The sequence below is a fragment of the Vespula pensylvanica genome, chromosome 12, assembly GCF_014466175.1.
Source record: "Vespula pensylvanica isolate Volc-1 chromosome 12, ASM1446617v1, whole genome shotgun sequence".
Lineage (NCBI taxonomy): Eukaryota > Metazoa > Arthropoda > Insecta > Hymenoptera > Vespidae > Vespula > Vespula pensylvanica.
In genome coordinates, this window is record NC_057696.1 from 2,235,291 (window position 1) to 2,254,412 (window position 19,122).

At 29.2% G+C, this 19,122-nt stretch overlaps 5 protein-coding genes across 12 annotated transcripts in view; 3 read left to right on the forward strand and 2 right to left on the reverse strand.

The window, feature by feature from the left end:
- Positions 1–1,574, forward strand: part of LOC122633240 — a 1,868-nt gene extending 294 nt beyond the window's left edge. The window contains exons 2-4 of the mRNA XM_043820921.1: positions 11–269; positions 353–1,174; positions 1,429–1,574. Coding sequence (XP_043676856.1) covers positions 11–269; positions 353–1,170 — 1,077 coding nt within the window. The 3' untranslated portion in view covers positions 1,171–1,174; positions 1,429–1,574. The remainder of the gene's footprint in view (positions 1–10; positions 270–352; positions 1,175–1,428) is intronic.
- LOC122633237 (amidophosphoribosyltransferase-like) lies at positions 1,222–5,754 on the reverse strand. Of its 6 annotated transcripts, none has more exons than XM_043820914.1 (8): positions 5,282–5,754; positions 3,468–3,681; positions 3,108–3,400; positions 2,779–3,028; positions 2,422–2,658; positions 2,214–2,341; positions 1,893–2,114; positions 1,222–1,777 (listed from the first exon to the last, which is right to left on the reverse strand). In XM_043820914.1, the coding sequence occupies exons 2-8, from the start codon at positions 3,679–3,681 to the stop codon at positions 1,505–1,507; spliced, it is 1,617 nt and encodes a 538-aa protein (XP_043676849.1). In that variant the 5' UTR covers positions 5,282–5,754; the 3' UTR covers positions 1,222–1,504. The 6 variants fall into 6 exon arrangements, with proteins under 6 accessions (XP_043676849.1, XP_043676850.1, XP_043676848.1 ...); XM_043820915.1 differs by having other exon boundaries at positions 5,156–5,754; XM_043820913.1 differs by lacking the exon at positions 5,282–5,754 and adding an exon at positions 4,968–5,116.
- On the forward strand, positions 1,499–10,801 carry LOC122633239 (multifunctional protein ADE2). Of its 2 annotated transcripts, none has more exons than XM_043820920.1 (6): positions 1,499–1,636; positions 7,210–7,533; positions 7,635–7,978; positions 8,095–8,370; positions 8,921–9,065; positions 9,340–10,801. In XM_043820920.1, the coding sequence occupies exons 2-6, from the start codon at positions 7,266–7,268 to the stop codon at positions 9,513–9,515; spliced, it is 1,209 nt and encodes a 402-aa protein (XP_043676855.1). In that variant the 5' UTR covers positions 1,499–1,636; positions 7,210–7,265; the 3' UTR covers positions 9,516–10,801. The 2 variants fall into 2 exon arrangements, with proteins under 2 accessions (XP_043676855.1, XP_043676854.1); XM_043820919.1 differs by lacking the exon at positions 1,499–1,636 and adding an exon at positions 6,692–6,814.
- LOC122633238 (xaa-Pro aminopeptidase 3) lies at positions 10,057–11,963 on the reverse strand. Of its 2 annotated transcripts, none has more exons than XM_043820918.1 (4): positions 11,835–11,963; positions 10,822–11,763; positions 10,392–10,754; positions 10,057–10,330 (listed from the first exon to the last, which is right to left on the reverse strand). In XM_043820918.1, exons 2-4 carry the CDS (start codon positions 11,651–11,653, stop codon positions 10,146–10,148), a joined length of 1,380 nt encoding a protein of 459 aa, XP_043676853.1. In that variant the 5' UTR covers positions 11,654–11,763; positions 11,835–11,963; the 3' UTR covers positions 10,057–10,145. The 2 variants fall into 2 exon arrangements, with proteins under 2 accessions (XP_043676853.1, XP_043676852.1); XM_043820917.1 differs by having other exon boundaries at positions 11,874–11,955.
- Positions 11,964–17,191: 5,228 nt separating this feature from the next.
- On the forward strand, positions 17,192–18,378 carry LOC122633359 (cuticle protein 2-like). Its single transcript, XM_043821156.1, has 3 exons — positions 17,192–17,453; positions 17,573–17,832; positions 17,930–18,378. The coding sequence occupies exons 1-3, from the start codon at positions 17,439–17,441 to the stop codon at positions 18,144–18,146; spliced, it is 492 nt and encodes a 163-aa protein (XP_043677091.1). The 5' UTR covers positions 17,192–17,438; the 3' UTR covers positions 18,147–18,378.
- The last annotated feature ends 744 nt before the right edge of the window (positions 18,379–19,122 follow it).

Below are 19,122 nucleotides of genomic sequence, written 5' to 3' on the forward strand. Positions count from 1 at the left end.
TTTTTCTTAGTTTTATGAAGGTTCCTACGAGGACGTTGTAGGAACTTACATGTTCTTTGAAAAAGATGACAAACCTGTTGTCGACGATCCTATATTCGATCAAACTCCAACTCTAAAATATTTTGGAAAGACTAGAAAGGTATTAAAAATGCAAAGGGTGTTTGTCAAGCAAAGGACTGAAGTTCTTGGAGACTCTGAACATAGTAAATGTATTCCAAATACAGATACGATTAAACAGGCTGGTGTTCCACCTATGTATCAATCACAAGGTATTTTGAATCAAATTTATTTTAATAATTCTGATTTTACTAAGCAGTTTATTTTACTATTTAATTTTGATCTTATTTCATAGCTCTTTCCTTTTGGAAGGATATAAGAGATAACAGAATAGATGCTTTATGTGCCTATTTGGAAAAGCAAAAAATTCGAGAAGAAAAAAAATCGCAAGGTATTGCATTAGATTCAGAATCTGATGAAGACAATCCATTTGCTATGTACAAATATAAAGAAGAGCAAAAAAGTGAGAAGAACTTGGACAACAGTAATACCAATTCAATTGTGGATGCATTCAAATTTTCTACAAACGAAACAGTTTCACAAGAAGAATATAACGAAGAAATTATAAAAGATAATCTTAATATATTAGAACAAATCCATTCTAAACCATCTACTTCAAAAACTAGTAATCTTTGTACTGATGCAAATAATAAGAAACGCAAACCTATTAAAGTAGTTAGAAAGAAGAAAGAACGTATTGTTAAAAATAAATCAACAAAAAAACAGAAAAAGAAATCAACGATTGTAGAAAATAAATCTATACAAAATGACGATCTTAATATAGAATCAACACTTTTAACATTGGATAAAATTCCTGAAGATTCTGTCATGAACACTGAAGTGGATAATCTAGTCAATATTGTAGAAGATACTTCAAATATTACAGATAATGTAGAAACAGATAAAGATACTACAACGTTACAGACAACAAGACAAGATAATACAAACGTTAATACAGATGAAACGAAAATGGAAATCATTAATGATCTTATAGAAGATACTGTTGATAAAAAGCAAAAAAAATTATTAAAACGGGAGGCAAAAATGAAAGAGTTATCAGAAAAAATAAAATCTGTAGCAGAAGAATATGTCAAAGCAAATATAAATCAGTGACAAGGTATAATTATAAGTAACAGATAATTTAATAAATAATAAAATCTACTGTTGAGATTGATCTTTCCATCCAAGAAAAATTATTTTATATATAGATTATAAATACAATTAAACTATATTGTTAAATATAAAATACTGCACTGAACTAGCTGACCAGCTTAGAATAACAAAATGGCTATATACATTTTATCAATATATATAGCCAATAAATCTAGCCAATAAACTTAAAAATTATATAATATTCTTGCTGGTAATTAGGAAAAATAGATTGAAGTTTGTATTGGAGAAGAGGATCCACTTTCTTCTTTGTGAAACTATGAATCGTTCACGTTCTTCACCAATCTAAGTCACCAGGTAGTTCATCTGGATATTCTCCTGTCAAACAAGCAGTGCAGTGACCAATATAACTGCTTTCTTTATTATCCATACCATGTCTAACAGCTTGAATAAGCCCTTCGACAGAAAGGTATGTTAAACTATCAGCACCAACATATTTGGCTAATTTTACATTGTCCAGTTTATTCGCAATTAACTCTTCCCTTGTTGGAATGTTTATTCCCATATAGCATGGATATTTTAAAGGAGGGGATGCTACTTTGATATGAACCTGTAAATAGATATAGAATTGTATATAGACACATATATTATATTAGAAAATACACAATAAGGATGGTTTTCCAAATCATCTTTCTTTTTTATATATAAAAGTAAAAATATTTTACTTCTTTTGCTCCTGCATCCCGTAGTAATTTTATAATAGGTCCAATTGTGTTTCCTCTGACAATAGAATCATCAATGAGAATCAATTTCTTTCCCTTTACATTTTCAGATAAAGCTCCAAATTTTTTAGCAACTCCTAATTGTCTTAATCGTGTACTAGGTTGAATGAATGTTCTACCAACGTATCTATTTTTGCATAATACTTCGGCGAACGGTATTTGGGACTAAAATATGTAAATTATATATGTGTTTAATATCAATTTCTTTTTGTACATTTCCAATTCATTTTAATACGATAATAATAATTTAGTCATATAATTCACCTGTCTAGCATAACCATGCGCTGCTGCTGTACCAGATTCTGGTACAGAACTAACTATGTCTGCATCTACTGGAGATTCTATTGCTAATACACGACCACATTGCATACGAACCGAATATACCATTTGTCCTATCAAAAAAAATTATATTTATAAAATAATACTATATCGCAAAAATTTTATTAAAGACATTAACATCAATGATTGTTACCTTCAAAAATACTGTCACTTCGTGCAAAGTAAACATATTCAAATATGCAGAATGCTTGTGGCTTATTATCTGGTCTCTCTACAATGTCAATCGTTTTAATACCTTCGCGAGTTAATTCTACAATTTCACCTGGGAAAACTTCTCGAACGTATCTTGCACCAATGCTTAAGAAACCACAAGATTCTGACGAGATTACCCAACCTTCGGCTTCGTCGTCATCGTCTGAATCGTCACCTGCTAAATTTTTAAAATAAAAAATTTAGTAATTAATTTTTTTTAATATATATATTTTTTATTATATCATAGTTTATGTTATATATTGTTTTACAAATGTTTTCTATAATATATGTAACATACCGAGCTTGCCAATGGGAACTATTTTTCCCAAACACAAAGGTCTATTTCCATATGGGTCTCTAACACCATAAATTTTATCTCTTTGCATGATCACTAAGGAATAAGATAATGGTGCTAATTGCATGAGATGCTTGATACGTGCTGGCCAATCTGGACCATTAACTTCTCCTTCCGGGGGATTCAAACATAAAGCTTGTGTTATCAATTCAGAATCTGAATAAGTTGAAAGGCCAACCCCACGGCCTAATACCTAATTCAAACAGGCAAAATTTACAAGATGAAAATTAAAGATAGAGGAAATAAGAGTTCTTATATTTGATTTATGTTACCATTTTCCTTAGTGATTCCGTATTTACAAGTTCTCCATTATGAGCAACTGCTAAGGCACCATGTGCTGTATGAACTACAAAAGGTTGGCAATTGACTTCTTCGCTAGCTGCACTAGTACTATATCTAGTATGACCTATTCCTAAGTTGCCTTTAAGTTTCTTCATGCTTTCATCATTGAAGATGTTATTAATCATTCCCATACCCTTGTGAACACAGAATGATTTTGAACAGATACCCTGACTCGTAACAATACCAGCACTTTCTTGACCTCTATGTTGTAGAGCAATTAAACCTATTAAAAAAATATCATAGTATCATTCAACTTCATTTAATATTTAAAATTCTTTTAGTTAACTTACCGAGACATATTACTTGGCTTACATCAATTTGTGATGGCCAATCTCCAGCAGCAATACACCCAAAAACACCACACTCATGCGTGAGTCCAGAGGTTTCTTTATTTTTAGCTTCGTCTTTAGAAGTGAGCATTTTTGGTACATCATTTATTGAAAGACATGATATTGCACGAGAACAACTATCACTTTGTGTATCATGAGACATTCTTATATTCATCTATAACAAACAAAATTCAAAGATTGATTCAAGTTTTGATTCTTACACATCGCACATTAATTTATATAAACTTAAAAGTTAGATATTATCAACATAACAAATTTTTTATTTACATTTAAATGTATCATGTAGAAATTTATATTATCATAATAATATTCTCTTTCTATTTGTTATAAATTTCACATAGCAATATGTTTACGAGTTTAGCAAGTGTTGATATACATTGTAAGAAATATGAAGAAAAAAATTAATATCATCTTTGGACATGCATTCTGGACCCCCTATAGTCTTTTTTCAGATTATTGTCAATGCCCCTATAAACTATCGACCCCAAGGGGTTAGATAAGAATTTTACTTTTTTCAATGAATACCAGAGTCATGTTTTCAGTATTCTTTGATAATCAGCATTTCGCAATTAATTTCATCATTCAACTGTAATATTCTCATCTAAGAAAAGTATTTATATTTCTTCAGGATATTTATTGACTACGTATATAACTAAATTTAAAGATAATATAAAAATTTAATGAGATCTAAATGTAATCTTAAAAAAATATTCATTTATTTATAAAGATCAAATTCAAAGAAGGAACCTCTCTCTCTCTCTATATATATATATATATATATACATATATATATATACATATATATATCTACAAAATATATATATATATACACATACATATATACATATATATACACGCACACGTTCACCGCGTTTGTTTTAATAAAAATATAACATTAATATTACACATTAAATATGATGAAAAAAAATTTTTCTTTACAAAAAATTAATACATAGCAAGGAATAAAGTAGCAAAAAAGATAAGAAGAAAGAAAAAATAATCTTCGAAAAAAATCAAGGAGATAATAAATATTGATTTATACATACGTACGATTGCGTGTCATTTCTCTCACGATCGTTCGCACGTTAATTAAATTCTAGTCACTTGTTGATCGTTCATTTTACTTATATATATATATATCACATATTATATATAAAAAGCTCAATACATAAATACGAAGGTTAAATCTAAGTGAAAAGTAATAGGTTGTATAACTCTACGATCGAAGGACATTTACTTCGATATTAATTTAAAATTCAATCTCTTTAAGTTATGAGAAATCACAAAGGGACATGATCGTAACCATTGATCTTTCGTCAGTATCTTTGTCGCGTGCATGGTTCGTTACTCGCATGTATCATATATATATATATACACACAACATATATATATATATATATATATATATATATATATATATATAGATATGTAAATACATACCACCACGTGCGTCGTATATTAGGTTTCCTCTCTTCTGCGCTTTTAAATATATGTATATGTATATAAAAAGAAGACGAAAAAAAATAAGAAAACGAAAAATACGAAGAATAAAAATATATACGCATATATATATATATATATATATATGTTATAACACACAAAATTCGTAATTTTTGTCTTTATCTTACACGTTTATAATATAGGAACTCTTACGATTCTCGCGTAATAATCGATTGTACTATATTGATCGATACAACAGAACGTGCTGCTCGCGTTCCAAACGACAAATGAGCTAGTGACCAATGGAAACTTACTTTTTGTTCCTTACTCGTACTACCTCCTTCTTTTACAATTATCTTTTATTTTCTGGCCCACCACACAACGTACACATGCACGAACACATTCATATACTATATGTTACGTACGCACGTCTACGCGCATTCAGGACTTCTTCGCAAGAGAGATAGATAGATAGATCTCGACAGAGAGAGAGAGAGAGAGAGAGAGAGAGAGAGAGAGAGAGAGAGAGAAAGAGAAAAAGAGAGATAGATAGAGACAGTGAGAGAGACAAAGAGAAAGACGAAGAAATGAAGAAGACGAAAACGATCACGCCATGAAACCGGTTGGTTCGCTTCCGGATACAATTTACCCCAAAAAAAGCTTGCCATAAGCATTTTACCATAGTTCCTTTCTTTTATGTACTCTCTTTCTCTACCCTTATCTTCATAAATTACATATATTTTTTTTTTCTTTCTTCTCTTTTTTTATCTCTCTTTTTTTTTTTTTTTCATGTATACGTACGCACGCTTTCTTCTCTCTTTCTCTCTTTTTCTCTTACTCAATACGAAAAATATTGACTCATATTATTAACGCACGTGATTCACGTAATCTCGGTTCAAGGTCGTTCTAAATTTTTAAACAAAAAACTCTTCCTACGAAAATTACTTACTCTGTTCACTCACATTACGTTATTATTATTATTATTATTATTATTATTATTATTATTATTTTTATTTATTTATTTATTTTTTTCATTATATCAACCAAACTTATTCGAATTGATAATCGTTTAAATTGTCGTGATTCATATTCAGTTTGACAATATTATTATCGACAGTTATTTTCCTCTTTTCTTTTTTCTTTCTCTTTTTTTTTTTTTTTTTTTACATTTGGAAATATAATTTATCTAATCTCGAATTATTTCAACCGATTTTATTATTCTCTTTTAAATATTTATATGGTTCATTATTATTATGGATATCTTTTGTTGTATAATGTTTTTTCAACATGGTTGATTAAAAGTTTTCCATTAAATAGATTATGTGAATTTCATAATTGTTATTATCAAACTAGTAACTTGTGATTATTGAGATAGTAATCCTCTTTTATATCGTATTTTAAAAACTTTATCTTAATTACCTATTGAACTTAATGATCCCTGAAGTAGGAAGCGGCCATTTTGAATTTCATATTGCCGCGTTATTATTTAGAACAATTCAAATATCGTGTTATTATTAATCATATTTCATTATATTTAGAAATATTTTTTTATAATGTAATTCTTGCAATTCGATAACTATCGATCGCTTTATATCGATTATATAAATCCTCGATATAATTGTGTAATATAAAAAGAAATGTATTTATCGAGAAAAAAAAAATCTTGTTTTGTATTGCATATATTGTTATGTATAATAAATCTGTATATCGTGTTAGATTATGTTATGTAGATTCTAAGCTTGTAGTGGGGGAGATAGTCCCGACGATGTTTTTAAGCATCACAATCGAAAGATTGGTAGACATTCGTATGTTAGTGTATAGTACAGAGTAGATCGCTAACATGACTGGTGAGTCGTCATTATTATTTATTTTGTTTTTCCTTTGTCTTTTTATTTATATTTATTAGAGCACATTTGTATAAAAACACGTTGTATTAACATATATTGTACACACACATTAACACGTATTAACACGTGTTGTATTCCAATGTTTTATTTTTTATATTCATACCGATCGAATGATCTATTTGAAAAATCGTTCGTAGTATTCTAATCAATAGATTCCTTTCTTGATCTTAATCGGCCAATTGATCGTTTATAAATCGTGAACGATTTCAATGATTTTCGATCGATAATGTCAATTTTATCTTCTTGTTATAGAGAAGAGAATTGTAGCAATAATCAACTGTTTATTTTTATGAGCAATGAATAAAGAATTCATTTTCTTATATATAATTTTACAGATTATAAACCTGGTAAATTGATCATCGAGGGTAAGACCAAAATAGTCTATGAGGTTATGCATGATAAAGAATTATGTTTCATTCAAAGTAAGGATCGCATTACGGCAGGAGATGGTGTAAAGTCTCATGAATTAGAAGGCAAAGCTGCTATTAGTACAAATACAACAGCTAAAGTTTTTCAGTTACTGAATCAAGCTGGTATAAATACAGCTTTCATTAAGCTTGTTAGTGACACAGCTTTTATAGCGCAAAAATGTGAGATGATACCTATTGAATGGGTTATAAGAAGATTAGCCACCGGTAGTTTCTTAAAAAGATATTCAGGTAAATATTTCTTTTGATAAAATTATTTCATTTATATAGAAAAAAAAAAAAAAAAAAAAAAAAAAATCATTTAAAAAAACAAAAGATTTTATTTTCAATAGGAGTAGTAGAAGGATATAGGTTTAATCCACCATTGCAAGAAACATTTTATAAGGATGATGCTAACCATGATCCTCAATGGTCAGAAGAACAAATAATTTCTGCTAATTTCCAATTAAATGGAGTTAAAATTGGCAAAGATGAGATTGATATTATGCACCGTATTACATTGACTGTTTTCGAAGTTCTTGAAAGAGCTTGGGCTACACGAGATTGCGCTCTTATAGATATGAAAATAGAATTTGGTGTAGATATATCTGGTAAAATTGTAGTTTCTGATGTTATCGATAGCGATTCCTGGAGATTATGGCCATCTGGTGATAAACGATTGATGAAAGATAAGCAAGTAATAAAAATACTTTTCCTTATAATTTTAATAAATACAAAGTATATATTTATGATCTTCAAATTTTTATGTATATATATATATATATATATATATATATATATATATTTATGCAGGTATATAGAAATTTAGTTTCTGTTACTCAAGCCGATTTGGATACCGTTAAACGCAATTTCAAATGGGTGGCAGATCAATTGGAATATCTCATTCCACCTCCAACATCATTAATTGTTATTTTAATGGGTTCTTTATCTGACAAAGAACATTGTGAAAAAATAGCAAACCATGCAAAGAAATTAGGTTTAATAGTAGAACTTAGAGTGTGTAGTGCACATAAAGGTACTCAAGAAACTCTGCGTATTCTTGCTGAATATGAAGGTAGTGGAAAAAAGGTATTGAAATATAAAATTATATATATATCACTATTGATCAATCTTCAGGTCTATTTACATATGATCGTTCGAACGATAAACCGAAAAAATAATTATTTATAATTCGATTAAAATCTTGAGTTGTTTATATTTTATCATTCTTGTTAATAATTTCGAAAGTAATTTCATTTATCGATTAAGCAATTGCCATCAATTAAATGACAAAATAAATATTGTAGATATTTTTGGCTGTATATCTGTGTGATAAATTTTAACGACAATTCATCCGTAATTTATATAAAAAAACTTTTATGACGAATCGATATTTTCATGAATCGTTCGGAAAATAATTACAATTTATATAATTCTTATTGTGATATTATTATCGTAGCTAATGTCTGCTAGCAGTATTTGATCGTGAATACGAATAATATATATAGATTTACAATGACCTAAGGCGGTATTAATGGCTTTTACTCATGGATAATACAAAAACATGATAAAAAAATGATAGTGATTTATGTATATTGTTTACTTCCTAGATATCAGAAGTTCTTTTTATTTCATGTAGGTGGTGTTCATTACTGTAGCAGGGAGGAGTAATGGATTAGGTCCAGTATTGTCTGGAAATACTGCTTTTCCAGTTATTAATTGTCCGCCTTTTAAACCAGAAAACATTACACAAGACATATGGTCATCTATAAATGTACCTTCAGGTATGTACATATATTTCTTATGAACTTATAATTTCTATGTAAATTATATATAAACGTTTAAAAAAAAAAATATATATATATATATATATATATATATATATATATATAAATACGTCGTTGACGTACAGGGATTGCGAAATTTGCTTATCAAATGGAGATTATAGAATACGTAAATGTAACTTAATGAATACTGTGCATTAATATATACAAAGTTAGAAAACATTATAGAATATGTAATTAATTAATGCTTTTTTTCTTTTAATCATGTTTGCAGGAATTGGTTGCACAACTGTTGCATATCCAGAAAGTGCTGCACTTGCTGCAGCCCAAATACATGCACTTCACGATCATATGATTTGGTCCAAATTGCGTGTAAATCAGCTTAATAATTTTATTAATTTGAAAGAAGCAGACAAGAAGTTGCGGGGTCTTAGATATATCACACTTTAAAACTTTCATCTCTTTTTTTTATCAATGAAAGTTCAAAGAGATTAAACGATCTTTTTGGGTTACTTCTGTAAAAGAATATGAATGCATTTAAATGATTTAGGAAAGAATAATTCCAAACATTTTCATTTAGTTACTTTAGTATAACAATACTCTAAAATACTATAAAACATACTTACTGATCTTTGATCTATAAGATACATAATAGAATGTTATTTTTCTATTTTAGTAATTTGTATGCAATAAAATATTATTGACTTTTGCTATTATATATACATGTTCATGTTAGCACTTGTTGCATATACATTACTATTATTACTTTTGATGATGTTGTACTGGATACAAGTTTACAATATTCATTTGTTTCCGTTGAAACAAATTTTTGAATAGAACAGTTGATTTGTATTTATAAAAATTGTAATAATGTTTAATACAAATATTATCAATTTTTATATATATACATATGTATAATTTATATATACACGTATAATTAAAAGTTGATTTTGTTTAAACAGTAACATCCTGTGTTATTAATGAGTGTTAATTAAAATGAAATGGGTAATATATATTCTTCCATTAAAGTTTTTCATACATTTGTTTACGTACTAAGACATTTTAACAGATTTGACACTATTAAGTGGATTTTGAACAAGATTGATTCTCACTTGCAATAGCTTCTATTTCAGCAATTTCTTTTGGACAATTTCTTGATAATACTAAAGGACCATTTTCTTTTATTAAAACATCATCCTCAACTCGTACTCCTAAGCCATGAAAATTTGATGGTGCTAAAGGATTTTTAGGATTAACATATATACCTGCAAACATATATCCATTAAATTGTATAGAAAAATATATATCTATTATAAGATTACTTACCAGGTTCAATAGTTATAATCATTCCAGGTTGTAATGGGATATTAGCAGAAATTTTGGCAGTATCATGTACATCCATTCCTAAATAATGGCTTACATGATGCGGACAATAACTAAATGCAGCTGATATTAATTTATCTCCAGATAAACTTTTTGGTATTAATCCTACTTCTTGTAATCTTTTACCCAAGAGTGAACACATGGAGTGAAATAATTGATCTAATGTTGGCATTTCTTTGACTTTTTCTAATAACTCCTTCTGTATATCTAATACTGTTTCATATAGAATTCTTTGTTCTGGTATGAATTTACCATTAGCAGGCCATGTTCTTGTAATGTCAGATGTATAACCATTATATTGACAACCTATAATAAATATTAAATCAGAAGTAAAGTACTGAAAGAACATAGAATTTTTTTTATATTTATGCACCTGCATCCATTAATACCATATCTTCATGTTGAATAATTTGATTATTAGAAATATAATGAATAATATTTGCATTGTTTCCTGCAGCTACAACAGGTGGATAAGCTAAGAATTCTGCACCATTCATACGACATTCATAATCAACTATTGCAAATAATTGATGTTCACTCATCCCTGGCTTGGAAACTTGCATAGTTTTTTTTATTGCCATGGAAGCGACATCGCAACTTTTTTGCATCAAATTGATTTCACTTTGCGATTTAATGGAACGAACTTTATGAAATAGGTTTCTTGGATTAGTGAACTTTTGGATATTATTTGTTCTTATTAATTCATTTAACTTTGTATGGAGATTGGTCTGTAATACATTGTTATCATCGTACCAAATTATACTATTTTTATATTCATTAATAAAAGAAAAAAAAAATCTCTCAAATTCTGTCACAGGAAGTGCTTTATTAACTCCAAATAAATTAGGGGCAGCTTCTACACCAGTTTTTGGTCCTTCCCATAATTCTGAATGTTGATCTTTTTGATTCATAAATAAAATAGATGTAACAGTATCTCCTATGGATGTAATTACTAATATTGTATTAGGTTCTTGGCAACCACAAAAATATAAAAAATCTGTGTTCTGACGAAATACATATGGGATTTTGTCTGACATATATACTTTAGAAGATGATGGTATAATTATAAATTGTGATTTATATTGGTCTGTCTTATCAGAATTTAGCTTAATATTTTCTACTAATTTTAATCTCCTCAATTTAAACTCGTCACGATGTATACCAGGTGTAACCTCTCCATCTTTCAAAAGATGTGGATGAGACATAAACGTTGGTTGTCCATATTTTTGATAAAGAATTTTTTTCACATTTTCTTGACGAGGTAAATTAGTTTGAAATCTTTTCCAACATGTATTTAAAATATTATTCTGACCACCTGAAAAATAATTGTTTCATTTAGCAAAAGAATTTGGAAATTAATGAAAATTATGTATTGACATTATCTACCATCTTTTTCTTTTAATAATATTGGATATTACTTCTCACCAAATTTCACGATTAAACTTTTAGTAATTTCTCTCGACGTGCCACCAAACATATTTATTTTTCTGTTATACAAACCATGAATTTACTTTGTACGCACGTTCACTACATAAATGAGGAAAACTTACAGAATTTACTACTAGGTAGTGTCTCGATCACCTCATGGACTTTGCACGAATATATAATAACATGTAAATTATTTTGCTTAGATAATAAATCTATAAATAATTTCTAATTTGTAATCTTTAGTATGTATGTATGGTATGTATACATGTAAGTATAAACAATTTGAATTACCAAACAAGAAAATCGAATTTCTATTAAAAAATCTAATTTCACGCTTTCGATTAATATAATATCGATCTATTTTTGTCTCTTAAATTTTATATAGGTAACTATTTTTTACTTATTAATAAAAATCAATGAATTGATTCATATATACAATTACATGATATGTAACGTAAGCAAGATGATGTAATCCAGACTCATGTGTATCCAAAATTCCCGCTCTCTTCGATGCAACCAATGAACGCTTTCGTACATCGAATACGTATGTGTTGTTAGAATCGTAATGAACCTTGTTAGATTAATTACAAGTAATCAGCATATATTTTTCAACAAAAAGAATCTTCCATATATACCAATCGATTTTCAAATAAATTATTTTCCATCGACCTTATTAACGAGTCGTGACAAACGTCGATAATAAGAGATACTCGCGTGAAAAATAATTGTACGTGCGTATATATTATATATATATATATATTTACAACCTTTTTTTTTATGTTCTTGAGTTTTATTTCTATAGATATAGAGTTGAAATGATTCATTTTCATAGTTTGAACCAACGAGGTATTCGTTTAGATAGTTTTTAAGCTCGTATATAATATTTTTAATATTTCGATATTTTCGAAATAATAGATCGAAAAATTAAAAATTTCATTGGGAGGGGGGAGGGACTGCCATTGTACAGGTGACGTTCTGCGCATGCGCGAGGATCACGTAATTCCCTTTCCTGCTGGTGGTACCGCCATTTTGATTTTTTTTGAATTTGATATCAATTGCAGCAGAGCTTCGTCCTCTCGTTAATTACAGGTAATTAATATACTTTTTCTAACCTATATCCTTATTTTATATATATCAATCGATTGCCATAAACGCGATTTCTACGTGCGAACGTTCGCAAGTCCTGATATTGTCTCGTATAAAAGATATCCGCGAAAATAAAATGGGCGTTTCGATGTTCTCGGGGATGCTTTTTATTTCAAATTTTCTACTTATATTTTTCGCGATATCGATACTTTTCTCGTCTATTAACGATGCTCTAATTAATAATCTTTGATTAATCAATCGTATTAGATTGTATTTCGTCTTATATAAGATTTTCATATACCTACGTATTCACGTATGTACACACATATACATATATGTATATATATATATATATATAGATATCTCTCGTATGGACACATATACATATCGATACGTTCTACAAACTTATACATACATACATAATTGTTTTACTCTACTTACGATCTTCTTAATATTTTCCAGTTTTCCAAGAAGTCGTACAAATTGAGGAAATACACAGTACGAGTAATATCAGAAGTAATATTAACGTGATCATTCTACGACGTTACACGTAAGTCCTCTTTTTAAATATATAAAACGAATTATTTAATAAAAAAAAAAAAAAGAGAGAAAGAGAAATAGAGTATTAAAATATTATAGATAAAATTTTCTTACCGATTGCTACGACGTTACTCGCCGACGAATTTCTAATTTCTGATAAATAGTGAAACAAAAAGTAGTCGAAGGTTAGAAAATATTATTATATGTGTATACGTGTGTATGTTTGTATTTCTGTATTATACACGTTGTATTATTCGAAGAACTCACGTTAGGAAGAAGCAACAAAAACAGATGTAAACAATCAGAGCTCGGCCTTGGAACAACTTCCCTTTATTCGTCCTTACCAACGCGTTACAGAGTACGCAGTTTTCATTTATACAAAGAGCTTGCCAGACGTGTTCAGACTTGCTCCTGCTTTCTTAATTTTCGTTCGTCTTCTAGTTTCTCGTTTATATTATATATAATATTTTATAAGTTTGATTTAATCATTTATTAATTTTATTTAATATCATATTAGATTTCAATATATATAGATACGTGTATATATATATATATATATATATATATATATATATGTATATATGTAATCATTTGTATATTGAATACTTAGAACATTATAACAAACATATTTGATTTTATTCTACATTGATAATATTTTAGAATTTTATTTGATTTTTTTTTATTTATTATATTAAATTAATCTGTCGACTTAAACATATTCGATAGCGATTATTACGTAATTTCTACTGCTACTTTTCGTATACAGCGTATATATATATATATATATATATATATATATATATATATATATATATATATATATATATATATATATATATATATATATATATATATATATATATAATATATATAAAGCGAATTTTTTAATAGGAAGAAAGAAAGCGATAGAAGGAAATATAGCATTATTTAGGGATAGAATTAAGAAATATAGCTTTAGGATTATAGATAATAGCTTAGAAATTTTCTCACCGATTGCGAAGACTTTCCTGCCGACGAATTTCTAATATCTTAGAAGTTTATTTCAAGAAAGAAGAGGAGAAGAAGAATCTTAGAAGTTTATTTTTAAGAAATTTTGATCGAATTTGAAAATAATATACATATAAGGCTAGATATTATTTCTAATATATATAGAATATGCATATCACATATACACATTATATATATAAGTATACTAAAACATATATTATTTATATATATACTTTGTGTGTATGTGTGTGTGTGTGTGTATACACTTATATATAAATACATACTATATATATGTGTATATATATATATACATATTCATTCGATAACTATCATTAGTACCATAGAACTAAAATCGTCTCTTATTCCAAAACGTGGAAGAAAACTAATGGGTTTAATACAATTTTGAAACAAAATTTTGTTTCGAAAAATTGAAAAAGTATAGAGAGGGAGAGAGAGAGAGAGAGAGAGTATATTAATAGAGTATATTAATTACTGAAAATTCTAATCTAAACATTAATTAATTTTATTCTAGGTCCTATAAATTTGTGTTTCTATAAGTCTTTATTTTTCAGCAAAGATTCTACTCGACTTTTTTAAAAGCAATAATTATATTGGAACGTTTTTTATCATTCCAAAGTGATTAAATGTTTAATAAATATTCGAAAATATTAATACTAGAAAGTTTTGATCGATCGAAGATAATTAAAAATTTACTTACTATTTAAGAAGTTCTACGATGGCTCCAAAACACTCGTCCACGATTTAGGTTGAAATTGAGGGTGAATGATTTATAGCTGGTTGAAAATGAGATAGTTGGTCGAAGTTCTTTTCAGCGATGCACTGATTCTATTTCGCGATAGTTATTTATTAACGGACCGGTCACTGAATTTACTTCGTGAAATTCTATTATCTTTTGTAAATACAGTCTATGCGACTGTTAAAAAAGTAAAAACTTTGCGAACAAACATTGATTCTAATGATTGCATTGCACGCAGTCGATGCAAATTCACTCGTAGTTTAACTCGCGAAACGCGAATGAAAAAACACTACTTTTATTTGACGAGTTTTTGGTTTTTATTTCAGCGATAGAAACACTCGATTTCATCATTGCTTCGCGGACACGATTGCAATGATGTTCTGAAACAGACAAATAAAAGAACAATTATAATTATCGTTGTTCAAATAAAAGAAAATTGTAGAAATTATTTATCGAATGTTTAATATAAAAATATACTTATTTTAAGTCTTCGTTGTTGCACGATGAACATCCTGTTCCAAGATGATGGAGTCTATTTTTGTTAATATTAGATTGCATACCATCCAAATTGTTTAAATAATTTCGAAATAATCGAAAGTATAATTTCCTGAAACTTATTCGTTTAGATAAAGAGCTCTTCGGTGTTTACTCGTCGGAATATAAAACAAAACTGATTTAGATAATAGTCAAAGTCAGTGAATTGTTTGTTTTTGTTGAAGTAAACGAGTTATAACCGCGTGGTCGAATTTTAACTCTATATATTAATTTCATTTCATTTTATATTTAATGCGTGTCTCGAGCTATGAAATATTGAAATGAATGTAATATTGTTTAAACATTAATTTGTTATATATCGCGTACGTTTCAAATTGTTTCAATAATTTTTAAATAATCGAAACTATGATTTATTTAAGCTTACTCGTTACGAAAGAAAATGCTTTTATCTGTACTTGTCAAAATAAGAAAAAAAAAAAAAAAAAAGAAAAAAAAAACTATATTTTACATATTCATTCATTTTGATTTAATTTATTGATAATATAGTTTCAATGTTCGTAGCAATTATATTAAAACTTCGTCAGATGGCAGCAAGATCGAGATGTTGATAACGAAGGCAGCATTAATTAATGGTGAAGGAAAGATGTGAATTAATTATTTCAACAAAATTATTTCAACCAAATATTTCAAACGATATTACAAAATTATTAGTATAATAGAAATTTCCAAATAGTTATCGTTCAGGCGTAACAAAAAAATTGCGGTCCGGGTCGTAAGGTGTAATTCTTCTCGAGAAATTTATTTTATAGCGAGGGCAATCCAATTGTTTTCCATTAGAGGAGCCATAGAAAAAAAAGAAATAGTGAAAAAAAGAGAGAGAGAGAGAGAGAGAGAGAGAGAGAGAGAGTATATCTCTCGTTCTCGCATGATCGGGTACGTACACTCACGGATCTTGGATTATCAAAGGTTCGCAAGAACCTTTCGTCTGTGAAACGATCACGTGTATTGATGGTGAACCACAGATTGACGAATGATTGTCACGCATTATGATAAAACAATTATTTACGACAACTATTTACGACATCATCGCGTGGGTTGTGAATTCGAAGTCTCGTATAAATCATATGATGCAATCCTAATATTTTTTTTTTTCTTTATTTGATTCTTTTCTGTTCCTTTTTTTTTTTTTTTAAGAAGAAAAAGAAGAAGAATTCTATTACGATAAGAAATTGAAGAATGTATGTGATTCATCTCCATCATTCATTATATATCATCCTAAGATATACATAGATCGATAAATCTTAGATCCATAGATCGTTTGAACATGACCCACGAACGTTGTTGGCTGGTATCGTTCGCATAACTCGCTCACGGAAATGGCGAGTATGTTATATTGGCGTGGCGAGGTTACTCAAAGCGATGTCATTGTTAACGCTTGGTAAATGTTACAGGACACGTTGTAGCCTTAAAGAGAGCATTTTCTTGGGTGTGGTTACGCCCTGTCTTGGTGGTGAGTGTAGTACAAAGGTGGGGCATGATCGAGTGCCAATGGAGTCACTACTCCTATAAATTCGACGATCTACGTCAGTGAAACTTGTAATGCAGTTCTCGACTTCGTTTGAATCGGACGTGACAGTGAGATCGTTGCTTCTTAGAACGTTATCATAGTTGAACGTAATCTATACGTTTGGGGAACGATGATCCAGTATATTGTGAGTAGATTATATTTAACGATTTTATAGGAAAAAGAATAGAAAAAAAGAAAAGAAAAGAAAAGAAAAAAAAAAAGAAGAAGAAGTTATTTTTTATCAAAATTAATCGATACGTTTAGGTAATATTATCTGGAATGATGAGCGTGGTCCTTGGTGCTCCACAATGGTATGGACCACATGCTGGTTATGGTGGCCATGCTGCACCGGCTCCACTTGGTCCCGATGGTCGTGTCGTAGACACTCCTGAAGTAGCTCAATTAAAAGCCGCACATTTGTCGGCTTTGGCCGAGGCAAATGCACGTGCACCGAAAGGACCTGGTCCTGTATCCGGACCATATCCATCTCATGCGGGACCTGCTGGTTACGCACCGCATTACAGGTTCTCTTTTAATCAGTTAGAAGAGCGATTAATCTGATTTTATTTTTTACAAACAACTCTCAACGTCGTTTCATCCACACCATTCTTTTCTTAATAGTGGACCACCTGCACCATTGGGACCTGATGGACGCGTAGTAGACACACCCGAGGTTCAACAAGCGAAATCGGTACATTTCTCTCTTTACAATGCGGAAGCACAACGTGTACCAGCTGGACCAGCTGATCCAGTTTCATCCGGTGCCTACGATCCATCCTGGAATAATAATGGTGCTTGGAATCAAGGCTCATGGAATAACGGACACAATTATTATTGAAAGGATTTTTTTTATTTTTTTTTCTCTTTTCCTTTTTTTTTTTTTTTCTTCTTTCTTTATTTCTTTGATCATGTTCATTCGACTGCAATCAATTTAAAAGAGTATGCTCCGTTCGCGTATCTTTTGAAAGTCTACCTCGAGATAATATTCGACTATTTTATCTACCTCGTATCAAGACTAATCTTAAGAAGAAGATGAAGAAGAAATTATATATGCTCTTCGTTTCGACTGATTTCAACGATTTTCAACTACCTCTTATTATTTATTCGGACGAACGAGTAATATATTTCTTCGATTCATAGATCTCTCTTTGTCTCTCTCTCTCTCTCTGTCTGTTTATCTGTCTGTCTGTCTGTCTGTCTGTCTGTCTGTCTGACTATCATTCTTGCTTCTTTATTTTATCATTTATATTATATTATCATATATTACATTTCGAGCGATCAACTATCCAATCTTTTATACGTATGGTGCTATTAAATATATTATATATATATATATATATATATATATATATATATATGCACATACATGCACGCACACACATGTATACATAAAAGTGTTATAAATAATCTAGTTATCAATAATTCAATCTTAATAACTGTATATCGAACGAGTTCTCTCATCGCAAGGAAATCATTTTCAAGGTTACTCGAATAATACCGTTCTAAACAAGTTTTTTAGTTGTCTTTGAATTGCCTCTTATCAAATGATCTTATTTGATTAGTTTACGTTCATTGATGTGAGGAAAAGTAAGTTCCTTGTACGTTGAGCGTATATATGCAACATGTGCGAAGGCCGTTTTCTTATAGATCGTATAGATCGTATTATATAGATCCCTCAGTAATCCCGGCACGTGCCGATCGGTTAACACGCTCCTGACAAGATTTCGATCGGACTGATAATATGGTAGTGCCATTAACGTCATGTTACTTTTTGATTTATCGTTCTTGATTTATCACTGGATAACGAGTACTAC